The sequence below is a fragment of the Malania oleifera genome, chromosome 5 (assembly GCF_029873635.1).
Source record: "Malania oleifera isolate guangnan ecotype guangnan chromosome 5, ASM2987363v1, whole genome shotgun sequence".
NCBI classification, from domain to species: domain Eukaryota; kingdom Viridiplantae; phylum Streptophyta; class Magnoliopsida; order Santalales; family Ximeniaceae; genus Malania; species Malania oleifera.
Window position 1 is genome coordinate 373,089 of NC_080421.1, and position 16,537 is coordinate 389,625.

General features: G+C 37.1%; 1 protein-coding gene across 2 annotated transcripts in view; it reads right to left on the bottom strand.

Annotated features, from left to right (window-relative positions):
- Positions 1–10,584, bottom strand: part of LOC131156351 (damage-control phosphatase At2g17340) — a 28,086-nt gene extending 17,502 nt beyond the window's left edge. The window contains exon 1 of one of the 2 annotated variants that reach the window (XM_058109970.1): positions 10,290–10,584. In XM_058109970.1, coding sequence (XP_057965953.1) covers positions 10,290–10,459 — 170 coding nt within the window. In that variant the 5' untranslated portion in view covers positions 10,460–10,584. The remainder of the gene's footprint in view (positions 1–10,289) is intronic. The other variant, XM_058109968.1, reaches the window with a different exon arrangement.
- Between the last annotated feature and the right edge of the window lie 5,953 nt (positions 10,585–16,537).

Consider the following 16,537-nt stretch of genomic DNA (forward strand, 5'->3'; position numbering starts at 1 on the left):
AACACAGGCTCAGAACCGGAATGGTAACCAGGCACCTCGAGGTGGTCACTCAGGCTAGGGTGTACTCGATGACGCTCGGCAATGCAGAGAACACCAGCAATGTGGTGACAGGTACCATTTACAGCTTATCATATAATGCTGTAGTTCTTTTTGATTCGGGTGCAACCCACTCCTTTATATCTCGAGAATTTGTTAAACGGTGTGGAGTGGAGGCTCAACCGTTAGAGGTCAAGTTAAGTGTAGATAAGCCATTAGGGTTAGTGGTGGTATGCAGTAGAGTGGTCAGGGATTACCCGATAGAGATTCAAGGGAGGAGGCTATCTACCAGTCTAATCGTGTTTGATATGCATGAGTTTGATGTAATCCTAGGGATGGATTGGCTGGCATCCAATTTTGCGAGCATTGACTATCGTAGGAAGGAAGTAGTGTTCAGGCCTCCCAGAGAGTAGATATTTCTATTTGTTGGGTCATGTATGCGTTCTACACCACGGATCCTCTCGGTGATGCAAGTGAGACAGCTGCTTCTGGAGGGTTGTCAGGGATACCTGGCGAGTGTGAAAGAGTCACCTAAGGAGGGATTGAAGTTAAAGGATATCCCGATGATAAGGGAGTTCTCCAATGTCTTTTCTGAAGACTTGCTAGGGTTGTCTCCAGACAGGGAAGTGGAGTTTGCTATTGAATTAGCACCGAGGATGACACCAATCTCCAAGGCGCCTTACAGGATGGCTAAAGGAATAGTTGCAGAAACTTTTGGACAAGGGGTTCATCAAACCGAGCGTGTCACCCTGGGGTGCACCTGTGTTGTTTGTAAAAAAGAAGGACGAGTTGATGAGGATGTGCATCGATTACCGGGAGATCAATAAGGTGACCGTGAAAAACATATATCCGTTGCCTCGGATTGACGACTTGTTTGACCAGTTGCAGGGCACTCAGGTCTTTTCGAAGATCGATCTACGGTTCGGGTATCACTAGCCGAAGGTGAAAGCAGAGGATGTATTGAAGACTGCTTTTCGAACCCGGCATGGCCATTACGAGTTTTTGGTTATGCTGTTTGGTTTGTCGAATGCACCTGCAGCATTCATGGACTTGATGAACAAAGTGTTCCACGAGTACCTGGATAAATTCGTGGTGGTGTTCATCGATGACATCTTGGTGTATTCAAAGAGTCCGGCAGAGCATGATGTTCATCTTAGAGTAGTCGTTAAGGTAATTAGAGAGAAGGAACTATTTGCTAAATTCAAGAAATGCGAATTCTAGCTTGAGTAGGTTGCATTTCTAGGGAACGTGGTGTCCAAGGAGGGGATTTCAGTTGACCCAGGTAAAGTTGAGGCGGTAGTTGACTGGGCAAGACCAAGGAACGTGCATGAGGTTCGTAGTTTCTTGGGTTTGGCTGGATATTATCGCCAATTCGTCGAGGGCTTTTCTAAGCTGTCGGCCCCTTTGACGCAGCTTACCAGGAAGGGTAGCAGGTTTGTGTGGACTGGAGACTGCGAGAAGAGTTTCCAAGAGTTGAAGCGGCGCTTAGGGTCACAGCTCACGTTCAACACGACATTTCACCCGCAAACAGATGGGCAATCTGAAAGAACGATTCAAATTTTGGAGGATATGTTGCCGGCATGCGTGTTGGATTTCGGTAACTGTTGGATCCGGTATCTACCGCTCGTAGAATTTGCTTCTAACAACAACTACCGGGCCAGTATTAAGATGACACCATATGAAGTCTTGTATGGTCGTCGATGCCGATCTCCGTTGTACTGGGATGAGGTAGGTGAGCGGTAGATTTTGGGACCGGAGTTGGCTCAGCAGACCTCTGCGAAAGTCGAGCTTATCAGAGAAAGGATTAGGTCAACTCAGAGTCGGCAGAAGAGTTATGCCGATACTCGCCAACGGGAACTGAAATTTGATATCGGAGATATGGTATTTCTGAGGGTTGCTCCTATGAAAGGAGTGATGAGATTTAGGAGGAAGGGCAAGTTGAGTCCTCGGTACATTGGGTTGTTCGAGATCCTGGAGAGGATAGGTCCAGTTGCTTATCGAGTAGCCTTACCTCCGACCATATCTAGGGTGCATGATGTGTTTCACGTGTCGGTGCTAAGGAAGTACGTGCCAGATCCGTTGCACGTGATTAGTTATGAGTCCTTAGAGATCAGTGAAGCGGTAGCTTATGGTGAGGTACTGGTTTAGATTTTGGATCAGAAGGTACGGAAGCTGCTTATCAAGGACATATCATTGGTGAAGGTGCTATGGCGTAGCCACGCGGTTGAGGAGGCTTCTTGGGAATTAGAGGCCGAGATACGTCAGAAGTATCCTCAACTATTCAGAGATGTTTAGAGTTAGACAGGTAATGTAGATATGTGAGTGTATCCCTTTTTGCTTATGGTAAGGGTATGTGGATTGTCTCTGGGAGAGTTTGTATATGTAATGTGAGCTTCCGAGACTATTGTATGTAACCACGGTATTCCTCTGCCATAAGTGAGGGTAAGTAATAAATTTGGGACGGGGTTGCTATGTGGGTGGCCGTCGGCTCTTCCTAGAGACCGAGCTGTTAGAGTTCAGACGATGTGATAGGAATGCTAAATTTCGACGATGAAATTTTATAAGGGGAGATTGTAGTAACCTGACCAAAAATAATAATAATAATAATAAATAAATAAATAAAGAGATATTTTGAAGGGAGATATTTTGAGATATTTATATATAAATATCTTGAAGGAGATATTTATTTTGATTACTTAAAGGCTAAGTTAGGTTTTTCTTTATAAACTCTCATTCTCTCTCTCTCTCTTTAAGATTTCCGGGCGTGTGTTGCCGGAATCGACGTTCCGACGTTGCTACATGGATCAGGAAAGGAATCTCTACAGGTTCTACGGATTAGAATTTCATTTCGGAGATTTCCGAGTTTTTCCTGAAAATCGAGGTAAGGGTTGGTTTTTGCTTTTGGTTAAATAGAACTGTAGTATATGAGATTATATCGAAGTGTTGTTTTTCGAGTATTAGGTTTCGAGGTTTTCGTACCGTTGTTTTGAGCCGTTTCGGTTTGGGGTTCGGAAAGCTAGGGCTTGAGTTCCAGGTCGTTTCGGGCTCCAATTCACATGCAAGGGGTTATGTTGATTGAAATGTTGAAATAACTTTTAGGTATCGAGTTACGGCAATTTTAGGGTTTCCGAGCCTCGGTTCGATAAACCTGCTTTATTTTCAAAACCAACCGGTCAAATTCAAATGTTATATTTTTAGAATATTGTACTTGTCATTCTAGACCTTTTCACCAGTTGGAAATGTTGTTTTCATTGTTTAAAACTCGTACTGTGATATTAATTGTTTATATTTACTTTCGGGTTGTTTTCGTTTGTGGAAAATTGTGTGGTAGGTATTGATGTTGTGAAATAGTAGAACTGTTGTGAAAATGCAGGAAGTTTATTTGATGGCTACGGGCCGGATTTCACGTAATGATGTATTTTGTGAAATGATTACAAAAGAGTGTTTAAATTGCTTAAATTGCACGATATGCTTTAGGAACCTTGGAGACTGATAGTGTAGGCACGGATTCATTACCAGTGGGGGACACCATACTTTTGATCTATATGAACCCAGGCTATATTGAGACAATAGGGGCGCTCAACCCCAATTGTGGGATTTATACATGGTATAGAGTTTGAGGGCGTGTCCTATCCTGCATATCTGTACATTTATGTAATTGTTGTTATATACTATGAGGTTGTTCATATGATGAAAATGCGCTACGTATTTTACAATTACGAAAACGATGATTATATTTTTGTTAAACAATTAAAGCATGCTGGCCACACACTGTTATTAGCTTAATCGTCCCTTACTAAGAGGTGTCTCATCCTATCATACAAACTGTCTTTTAAGGTCCTTATCAAGGTTGAGATTAGCAAGGACTGGGGCAGGGTAGCGATCTGTTTTTGAGTGAGCGTCTCCACAAGCTCGATTTTGTAGGTCATGTTATAGGTTTTCAGAACTTGTAAAATGTTGTAAGACTCGAGGATGCGTTGAGTATCATACAGTATTGTATATGGATGTTGGAATAGCTATTTGTATCTATCAGGCAGTTAGAACTCTAGTAATAGTTTGATGGATGTTTATGTTTTCCGCTACGTATATATCTGTTGAGAAGTATATCAGGTACACAGATGTCACTACAGTAACACCTAGGCCGTAAGTTGGGACTAGGGTGTTACATAAACTATATTGACAGAAAGGCATCAATAGTCTGTGGTAGCAACAACATCTAATCAAAATTTGAAAAGATATGCACCCCAAGCTATTTAGCCACCCAAGAATGGAGAAACAGGTAGTTACTAGTCTCACTTGACTCTAAACACATAACACAAATAGCCTCATACAGCCTTCTCAACTGCAACAAATCAATAATTATTAGTATATGAGCTAGAGTCCACATGAAGGGCCTTGGTTTTGAGAGCAACCTTACCTTTCCAAGTGAAATTACTCAAAGGAAGGAAGAAGGATTTGGGGATCTAATAGATTGGTTGTTATTTTAGGGGGGGGGGGGGGTTGAGATCTCATGGAAGAAAAACCAGAAGTATTCCCGATCCAAATCCATGCATCATTTCTCACTTGAGTAAAAGAATCCAACAATCAACAAAATGGTCAAATCATCAGCCTCTCTCTCAATGAGATTTCTTGAGTCAAGGTATAATACACCAAAGTTCCTGTGTCGACAATCCTTAGAAAAATGGAATTGCCAAAAAAAAAAATAGGCACCTACTAGATGTTGCCCGCACCCTCATGTTCTCTACACATGTACCGAAACACTTTTGGGGTGAAGCCATTCTCACTGCAGCCTATCTCATAAATAGGATGCCCTCTCGCGTTCTCAAATGCCAAACTCCCTGTCAAACTCTACTTGAGTCCTTTCCTAATACGTGCCTCATCTCCACTATTCCCTTCAAAGTATTCGGGTGCTCAACTTTTGTTCATGTTCATAGTCAACACCGGGGAAAGCTTGATCCTAGAGCCCTTAAGTGCATTTTTCTCGGGTGCTCTCCAAACCAAAAGGGTTATAAATGCTATTCACCAGCTACTAAAGAATATTATCACTCCATGGATGTCACCTTTCTTGAGCAACAACCATATTACCCCAAATCTGAAATTCAGGAGAAGATTACACACGAATTCCAGCTTTGGAATATTGAAGAGTTATCTTACCTTTCTTCTCATTCTGGCCCTTCTCACCTATCACAAACTTTTGAATATATTCCAACTACGACTCCATTTCTCCTTCACATCCCTTCTTAGATTCTCCCGAGAAACATAAGCATTTGGACACTATTCAACCAACAAAAAATGATGAGTTGATAACCTATTCACAGAGGATAAGGAACCAAAACAAGAAAGAAGAACAAGCATCCCTTGAGCAAATCCAAGAGTCTAATCAGAGCCCTAGATCAAGTGAAAATCCACCAGGTAACTCTAATGCCGAGACTTCCCATAATGAGTTAACTAATGATGATGACAATTGTCCTATTGCCGTGAGAAAAGGTGTGAGATCATGCACAAAACACCCAATATACACTTTTTGTGTCATATCAGGGGCTGTCATCAAGTTTTAGATCTTTTGTTGCCAACTTCGACAAAATCCAGATTCCTAATAACATACAAGAGGCTCTCAAAACACCTGAATGGAAGTCTACTATTTGGGAAGAAATCAGTGCACTAGAAAAGAATGGAACATGGGAGATCACAAAATTACCAACTCGAAAACGTCCAGTAGGTTGCAAATGGATATTCAGTGTGAAATACAATGAATATGGAAGTGTTAACCGATTCAAAGCTCGGTCGGTAGCAAAGGGACTCACTCAATCATATGGAATCGACTACGAAGAGACATTTGCCCCTGTAGCTAAGTTAAATACAATGCGGGTCCTCTTATCTTTGGCAGCAAATTTAGACTGGCCTTTTCACCAACTAGATGTCAAGAATGCCTTCATCAATGAAGACCTAGCTGAAGAAGTCTACATGGAAATTCCTCCTGGATTCGAGACACAAGCTACACACAACAAAGTCTGCAAACTCAGAAGATCTTTATATGGGCTCAAGCAATACCTAAGAGCCGGGTTCGAGAGATTCACAAAGGTCGTCAGGAGGTATGGTTATTCTCAATGTCAATCAAATCATACACTATTTGTTAAATACTCTCTTGATGGAAAAAATTCTATCCTTAGTGAATATGTGGACGACATCATTCTAATGGGAGATTATGAGGAGGAAATGAGTAGTCTCAAAAGTCTTCTAGCTAAAGAATTCAAAATCAAGGACCTTGGGAATCTCAAATACTTCCTAGGCATGGAAGTGGCACGGTCAAGGAAGGGAATCTTTGTCTCCCAAAGGAAATATGTTCTAGATCTTTTGAAAGAGATTGGGATGCTCGGATGCAAACCAATAGATACTCCTATGGATTCAACAACCACATAAGGAGCCAAGGAAGACAGTGCACTAGTGGATAAAGGTAGATATCGAAGACTAGTTGGAAAACTTATGTATTTGTCTCACACCCGACCTAATATTGGCTTCTTTGTTAGTATGGTGAGTCAGTTCATGAACAATCCCAACGAAGAACATATAGAGGCCATTTGTAGAATCCTACGATATATGAAGCTAACACCAAGTAAAGGATTATTTTTTTAGAAGAATCAAAGAAGAAATATTGAAGTATTCAGTGATGCAAATTGGACAGGATCAATACATGATCGAAGGTCAACTTTTGGGTACCGCACATATATGCGGGGAAACCTAGTTACATGACAAAGTAAGAAGCAATCAATTGTATCAAGGAGCAGCACAGAAGCCGAATTCAGGGCAATGGCACACGACATCTGTGAAGGAATATGGCTAAGAAAGCTTCTAAAGGAATTAAATATTTCAGGTGAAGAACCCATGAAGATGTTCCATGACAATTAGTCAGCCATTAGCATTGCAAGAACCCAGTGCATCATGATAGAACAAAACACGTGGAGATTGATTGACATTTCATAAAATAAAAAATAGAGGAAGGAATAATCAAGATGTTGTATGTGCCTACACGTCTCCAAACAGCCGATATCCTTACCAAGGCTCTGCCAAGAAAGAATTTTAATGATCTGAGTTCCAAGCTGGGCCTAATCAATATTTACAACCCAACTTGAGGGGGGGTGTAGAATTATTAGATATTTGTCAACCTTTATTAGAGGTTGATCTTTAGGAGATTTACAGCTAATAAATTAGTTGATTTGTTAGCTATTTTTGGTTCCACAATCCTCGGGGATTTGGGTAGCATGTTACCCGATTCTGTAAATAGTCTTTCTTGTTTTACTGCTTTCCATTTTAAATAGGATATTCTATTTTCAGTAGGTTGTAAATATCCCTAGTAATTAGATATCATCTTTTTAAAGGGAATGTAATCTTTTTCATAAGGGAGTGGAATATTCAGATTTATTTTCCACATTTCAACAGTAATTATACTAAGATGGATTGGCATGAGGATCTAAGAAAAAGCCATTTGTTATCACTTTCAAAATTTGTGACTTATAACCTAGGCATTTACTTTAATGTTCATTTTTCAGTATAATGATGAGAACAAAAACATTGGAAGAGAGGTCTAAGATGACTCAACAGAGGGATTAGAGCTGTTCAATTTGGTGTGGTTGAATAACTTGGAGTGTAGGCGGAATTATTGGAGTTGTAGCATAATGTTAGTTAGGTGATGATTGACACAACTAGAATTATTCTTTCGTTGGTCAAATACTACATTCATGAAGTGAGACATAACATGGTTAAGAAATTTGTGAGTGTAACCCACTATGGACAAGCAAGATATATAAAAAATAGGGTGGGGTTATTGTATTCAACCCATTGGGGCATCCACATAGGTTGTGGATCCTCCATGTGGAATTTCCTCCATAGACTTAGATTAGGAAAATCTTAAATTGTTTTTAGCACCTCTTATTCCCAACATTAACTCTCTATACTAGCCATTAATCTTCCTTTAAATTCACCTAAAACTTATTTTCTATGTCTAAAATAGAACTAGCCATATTATTTTATAAAGTGCTTCTCTCTACATTCTCTCTTATTGTCTAGTCGCCTTTCAGTTATGATTTTATTGTTCAATTTTATTAAATTTTCTCCCTTTAAGTTCCCACTACCTAAGTCTGTTACATTTATCTATATTATGCTTTCTCTTCTAATTTTCATTAATATATATAAAACTAATATTCTATGTTATCTAAGTTAAGAAAAAATCTATTTAACTTTTATTTTGTTCTCAAGGTTATCAAGTCTTCTTTCTCTTGTTAAAGTATGCATTCATTATTATAAGATCATAGCACATAGCAAATTCTAAGGGCATGTCTCACTCATTTATCTTCATAAATATTCATGACCTCCATATATCCTCCCATAAGTTTTGTTATCCTTCCTTAAGTAATCATTCAAACAGGCACCTATGAATATTTTCTAACTCCCTACTAATGTCCTTCATATAACATTATCCATCTCTTCCCCGAATTGTCTTTCAAAGATTTCTCCTAAGCCTTCTTGAGAAGTATAAGTGCTACAACAACAACAACAAAATCAAGCCTTAAGTCTCACTAAGTAGGTTTCCACCAATTTATGCGATCATTGACCATTTTTTTTTACAGATTTAGGGACCTTAAATCCTTACTCACTATCTCCTCCTAAGTTATTTTAGGTCTACCCATATCCCTTCTACTGCCCCCCACAATAAATAACTCACTTTTTCTCACTGGCGCACTATGTGGCCTACGTTACAAGTGTCCATACCATCTAAGTGGTCCCTCCCTCATCTTCTATAGGAACTACACCTAACTTACCGCAAATATGTTCATTCCTTAATTTATCTTTCAAAGTTATAACACTCATCCATCTAAACATTCTCATATCGGCAACTTTTACTTTTTAGGTATTCTGTTTCTTCGTCGCCCAACATTCTGATCCATATAGCATAACTGGTCTTATAGCTGTCCTATAAAACTTCCCTTTTAATTTTAAGGGTATTCTACGATCACAAAGCACACTTGAAGCACTTCTCCATTTTACCCAACCTGCTTTAACTCTATGCATTACATCATCTTCAATTTCTCCTTCAACTTGCATAATAGATCCAAGGTATTGAAATCTACAAGTGCTATTTATTTTTTCATCATCAAGTTTAACTTTCTCTCCAATATTCCTCCCGCCATTACTAAAATTACATTTCATATATTCTGTCTTATTTCTACTTATCCTAAAGCTTCTAGATTCCAAAGCTTCTCTCCATAATTCTAACTCAACTTCTACTCCATCCCTAATTTCATCAATTAATACAATATCATCTGCAAACAACATACATCATGGAACCTCCTTTTGAATACTCTTAGTTAGTTGGTCCATCACTAAAGTAAAAAAATAAGGGCTCAAACCAGATCCTTGATGTAAACCTATGGTGATAAAAAATTCTCTAATTTCTCCGTCTATAGCCCATACACTAGTCATTACTCCATTGTATATATCCTTAATGACATCAGTATAATCTAAATTTGTTTTGAAAACTCGGTTTAACTGGGGGACTAGGAATTCCATGCTTATAAATAAGAAGTATAACAGGCTAAGGGAAAAATAATGGTCTAGTAGCCTGTATGATGCTTCCCATGTTTATCATCCATACCCAAATCTTCTCTTTCACCATTGTTGGGTTATTTTCTCTGTAATTCCTCACTTGAGCCATCACCACAGTGTTCAAGGTCGTAGAATGTGAAATAGAGGCTCTAGTATCCCTCTCAACACCCCAGTATACTATCTAGATCAAGTACCTCGCTCTTCAATAAATATCTTAAGGTAATTTGCACTTGCGGCTTTTTTACATTGGCGAAATAAAATGAAAAGAGACTATTAACCAAAGGCGCAATTTGAAAAATGAGAAGTCTCTCTTAAAAGTAAAAGTGCATAATGTAAAATCTTATATTTTACATTTCACAGGGTGCGACAATAAAATAAACTATTACACCAATAGGCGAATTGAGCAAACAAAAAATCGCTCAAAATGGCCAAATGAAAATTTGTTCCGCTAAAGTGGAAACGGAAAAAGAAAATTGAGGCTTTAAGTTAAACAGAAAAATTAAGAGTGATTCAAATATGCTAACAAGGAATAAAGTTAGGAGCGAATCTCAGGATCGTATAAAACGTTTAAAATGGGCTGATGAATTGACAAAAATGTGCAATAAACGAAGAATAAAAACTATACGTATAAAGGGAAAAAAAAAAAAAAGAACCTGAAGGAAGGGATAGAATTGAGGAAGAGATCAATCCAAGAAATCTCGGTAGGAGTAGGCTTTCGAGGGTTATCGGACGGGAATCTGTAGGGAATGGTGCAAACTCTGTAATTGGACTCGATCGGAGTTGTCAGCTGCGGAAAGGGCACCATTTCTGATGAGCTCTCCATCTCTCTCTCTCTCTCTATACTTCAGTTTTTGGACTTGATTTCTCCTGGAAAACGAAGGAGAAAATGGAAGGGAGGTAACGACTGACGAGGAGTGTTCAACGAGTGTAGATCACAGTTCCAACAAGAAAAGAAAAGAAAAGAAAAGAAAAGAAAGGAAACCTATCTAAGTCTAAAACGACGTCGTGCTCTTCGAATTGTAATTTGAAACCAGCGCACAAAGATGATGGCATTGCTTTTCCAAATGCAACTTAATTTGACGTCGTTTGCCACTTGTTGTGGATATCAATCGTCATTTTTAGTTATTCTTACGTTACTTGCAAATGCTAAATCATACTTGTACATATTATTGTATTTATATTCGAACTCACTAAAATGATACAAAATTTACATTATTAGGATCGATACGAAACAATATTTCTTACTTATACGAGTCCAAATATTAACGTGATATTTTATGATTGGAAGGATTATGAATTCTATATGAAGGAACTGTCCCTTCTAAGTCTCTCTCCCAAATTCATCCCAATCCCTCCACACCTCCGTCCAATTCAAATCACCTTAGATCATTTCCTAATTTTATATGTATTAATGAGATTTGTAATTAAATATTGGTTGAGGCATGAATTTGATTGTACATATTTATGCGAATATAAAACCAAGAGAATCTTGGATCCCCCATCCCAAACTAACAAAAAGATGTTGAACAAGATTATTCGAGATCAAACATTTTAAAAATTGTAAAAAAGAAAAAATAATACAAGAGCAACATAGAAATAGAACTTGATTTCTTCCTTAAAAGGTATTTGCTTTTTCAATTGAGATGAGATGATCCTTTGAATAAAAAAAATCAAGTGTAAGCCCAAAGACAGCCTAAGAGGGAGAGTAAATTAGGTTTAATGAAATTTAATTGCTTGATATAAAATTAAAGCAAGTAAGGCAATCAAACAAATCATAAAAATATGAAACAATAAAATCAAAGAGAAGGGATGAGAGTTTTGTAAACTTTTTTTTTTAAGTTATTCAACAATTTGCCTATGTTCACTGAAGGCCTCACCTTGACGTTTCACTAATTTTCCTTGCTTTAATACCAGTAAGACACCAATTACATCCCTTATTTTTTCACAAAGATAAGGAAATCAAAACAATTCTTGTTTTTCAAGGACCAAGGAACCAATACTGGAAAACTTACGAACAAAAAATCCTCATAAAGAAGACATACAATTTGAGCTCACAAAATAACTTCCAATGAATTATCAAATAAGGCTCAAGAATTCTCTAAACAATTAACATAATAAAGCACCAAGAGAAAATAAGAAAGAATTAAGGCTAAAATACTTAGATATCCAATATATGTAATATCCTCTAGCGTTCTTAAGGCTTAGGAGAGCATGTATATATAGAGTTTGGGTGAAAACTAATTATTTTTTGTCAGTTAGAGCCTTTTTCCACTTTCAGATTAATTGACCACTTATAGGGTCCAACCGAGTGCTTGCTAGTCATTAGAAACAAAAAAAAGATTGTTGAAGGAAAAACTTGTCAAATCAGTCGACCGCCTTTAGGGGCTAGTAGACTGCCTTTGGCCTCTGCCTGGACTGGTCGACCACCCCTTAGGTTGGTTGATCACACCTAACACAAGCTAGGGGTTTGGTCTACTTTTTGTTCCTCTTTTACTAATTTTGGTCCAATAGTGCTTTGCCTTATATTTTCTTGTGATTTTACAATATAAAATATATTACAATTAAGAGAGAAGCAATACAAATAAATCAAATAAAGTCTTTTAACTTTTTCTCTCAATTTTTCAACTTTACTTCAATTTCAGCAATCTAAATCCTATAGAACACATTTTAAGCAAAAAAGCTATTAGTCCATAATAGTTTTTTATTATCAAAATCGTGTTAAATAAAAGCTTGAGATTGATATCAAAGTATATTATTTCCTATTTAAAATAATAAAACAAAAAAGAAATTATGCTATTTTAAAAGATTTTAACTCCTATAAAATTAGTAAAAAAAGGGATCTTGATTATCAAACCAAGTCGTTAGTTTGTATTAATAAATTAATTCAATTCTTGTCTTTAATTGGATGGTTAGAAAGCATACATATTTGCAAGGTCCAGCAAATTGAATAGGGCCCCAATGCGATACTAGCCTTTTGATATTATAAGAACGATTTTGCCACCTATGGAATATAGTGGGAGAACGCATGCCTCTCTCCGTACAACAACAACAACAACAAAACCAAGCCTTAGTCCCATTAAGTGGGGTCGGCTATATGAATCTTTTTCCGCCAATTTATGCGATCATGAACCATTTCTTTTGATAGATTCAAAGACATTAAATCCTTACTCACTATCTCCTCTCAAGTTATTTTAGGTCTACCCCTACCCCTTTTACTGCCCCCCACAGTAACTAAGTCACTCTTCCTCACAGGTGCACTATAAGGCCTATGTTGCAAGTGTCCATACCATCTGAGTCGTCCTTCCCTTATCTTATCTTCTATAGGAGCTACACCTAACTTACCACGAATATGTTCATTCCTTAATTTATCTTTTAATGTTATACCACTCATCCATCTAAGCATCCTCATCTCGGCAACTTTTACTTTTTGGATATTATGTTTCTTCGTCGCCCAACATTCTGATCCATATAGCATAGCTGGTCTTATAGCTGTCCTATAAAACTTCCCTTTCAATTTTAAGGGTATTCTACGATCACATAGAACACTTGAAGAACTTCTCCATTTTAGCCAACCTGCTTTAACTCTATGCATTACATCATCTTCAATTTCTCCTTCAACTTGCATAATAGATCCAAGGTATCGAAATCTACAAGTACTATTTATTTCTTCATCATCAAGTTTAACTTTGTCTCCAATATTCCTCCTATCATTACTAAAATAACATTTCATATATTTTGTTTTATTTCTACTTATCTTAAAGCCTCTGGACTCCAAAGCTTCTCTCCATAATTCTAACTCAGCCTCTACTCCATCCCTAGTTTCGTCAATTAATACAATATCATCTGCAAACAACATACACCATGAAACCTCCTTTTGAATACTCTTCGTCAATTGGTCCATCACTAAAGTAAAAAGATAAGGACTCAAAGCAGATCCTTGATGTACACCTATGATAATTGGAAATTCTCTAGTTTCTCCATCTATAGTCTTTACACTAGTCATTACTCCATCGTACATATCCTTAATGACATCGGTATACCTACAACATACACCCTTTTTTTCTAAAACCTACCATAAAACTTTCCTAGGTATCCTATCATATGCTTTCTCAAGGTCAATAAATATCATATGCAAGTCCCTCTTCTTTTCCCTAAACTTTTCCATTAATCTTCTTAAAAGATAAATAGCTTCTGTGGTAGATCTCCCAGGCATAAAACCAAATTGATTTTCTGAGATCTTCGTTTCTAACCTTAATCTTTGTTCAACTACTCTTTCCCATAGTTTCATCGTATGACTCATAAGTTTAATTCCACGATAGTTATTACAATTTTGAATATCTCCTTTATTTTTGTATATAGGTATTAAAGTGCTTTTCCTCCATTCATCTGGCATTTTCTTAGTTTTTACAATTGTATTAAATAAATTAGTTAACCATATAATTCCGTTATCACCCAAGCATTTCCAAACTTCAATTGGGATGTTATCTGGTCCCATAGCTTTCCCATTTTTCATCTTTTTTAGTGCAAACTTAACTTCGTTAACTCTAATTTTTCGAATAAATCTTATATTTTTAGTCTTTTCCTCATTTGACAATTCTAAATTTAAGCCTTCTATTTGGTTTTCATTAAACAACTTACTAAAGTAATTTCGCCATATTTCTTTAATATCTTCGTCCTTAACCAAGACAATATCATCCTCACTTTTTATACATTTTACATTTCCTAAGTCCTTGTTCTTCCTTTCTCTAGCTTTAGTAAGTTTAAATATATCTCTTTCCCCTTCTTTTGTACCTAATCTATCATACAAACTATTAAATGATCTATATTTAGCTTCACTAACAGCCATTTTTGCATCTTTCCTTGCCTCCTTATATTTTTTAAAGTTATCGTTGTTTCTACATTTTTGCCACGTTTTATACCAAATTTTTTTTGTCTTTATGATTTTTTGTACATCTTTATCCCACCACCAACTTTCTTTGCTATTTGAGAATCTTCCCCTTGATTCGCTTAAAATCTCTTTTGCTATCTTTTTAATAGAGTTAGCTAATCTATTCCAAAGAGTATTTGAATCTATCCCATCCTCTAAGGTCCAATCCCCATCTTTGATCATTTTATCTTTAAATTTTATTATATTTTCTCCTTTTAGGTTCCACCATCTAGTTCTCCTACACTGGTTTATTTTATCATTTTTCTTCCATTTTTTAATGCATATATCTAACACTAAGACTCTATGTTGTGTAGTTAGACTTTCACCTAGAATAACTTTACAATCCTTGCATGATACACGATCTACCCTCCTAGTTAAAAAAAAATCTATTTGACTTCTATTTTGTCCACTTTTAAAGGTTATTAAGTGTTCTTCTCTCTTCTTAAAGTAAGTATTCATTATACTAAAATCATATGACATAGCAAAGTCTAAGATCATCTTCCCAGACTCATTTTTGTCTCCATATCCATATCCTCTATGTATCCTTTCATAATTTTTATTATCTCTTCCAACGTGTCCATTCAGATCTCCTCCTATAAATATTTTATCAGTCCCTGGTATGCCTTGTATAATACTATCCATATCTTCCCAAAATTGTCTCTTAACATTTTCTGCTAAGCCAACTTGAGGAGCATAAGCACTAATGATATTTATTATCTCTTGTACTAATACCATTTTGATTTTTATAATTATATCCCTTACTCTAATTACATCCACAACGCTATCTTTTCAGTTTTTGTCTATAATAATGCCTACTCCATTCTTATGTTTTTCTTTTCCAGTGTACCAAAGTTTATAACCTGATTTATCGATTTCTCTAGCTTTCTCCCCCACCCACTTAGTTTCTTGAAGGCAAATTATATTAATTCTTCTTCTAATCATTGTATCCACAATTTCCATGCTTTTACTCGTAAGTGTCCCTATATTCCAAGTTGCTAATCTAATCCTAGTTTCCTGAACTAACGTCTTTACCTGCCCACGTCCAGAATGATGCAGGAACCCTCACATATTTGACACCGTACCCGGGCGCCGACACGGCGCGTCGCTTCGGGGCGACGACCTAGCCCACCCTCGCCCACTTTTCGCTACACCCGGATGGTTCAAGTGCAACGCGTCGCTCGTAGGAGACGCCCCAGCAAATATTCGGTAAGGATTCATATCATAGTGATCTGACAAATTTTACGCTGGCTGTCAGCTACCTAACGCAACCTTCCTCCTTAATCCGGGCTTGAGACCGACTGTGTGTGAAAAAATTAGGACATTTAAGTGCATCACAGGCGAAGTTGCATGCCTCTCTCCGTGCAATATATATATATACAGTTAATAAGCAGAAAAAACAGTACATAATTAATAAGCACGACAAAATAGCGAAGAAGAAGAATGATGATGATTGACATCTATCGACGACTTACATTGGTATCATCCGTGAGGCCATTGCCTCACGCACTGCACCGAAGCTTTGGACATTAAATAGTAAATAAGAGTTGTTAATTTCCTTACACGATCATAATAAACCTCCAGCACAAGCCAGAAACCACCACCGCCACCAAGATCACTGCTTTGCAGAGGCTGATCATAATTACTAACTAATTCCAGTATATATTTGTAAACTAATTAATTTATTAAACAAGCTGCCATGCATATATATATACCGATCAATGATCAATCCAAAGCATTCATGTGAAGGAGTTGGTTGGTTTTCCTTCAATTTGGGTTCCTAGTCTCTCCCTTTCACCATGACTGAATCTAATTGAAGGCGAATTTCCTCATAAAATACCCATTGTACATAACAGAACCTAATGCATCTCTAATAGAAAAGGCAATCTCTTGTTTTTTCAACAATCTTTAACATGAAAGTCCCCTATCTATTTATAATTATCTTAAAATATCTCTATAATTTTACATAAATGTTCT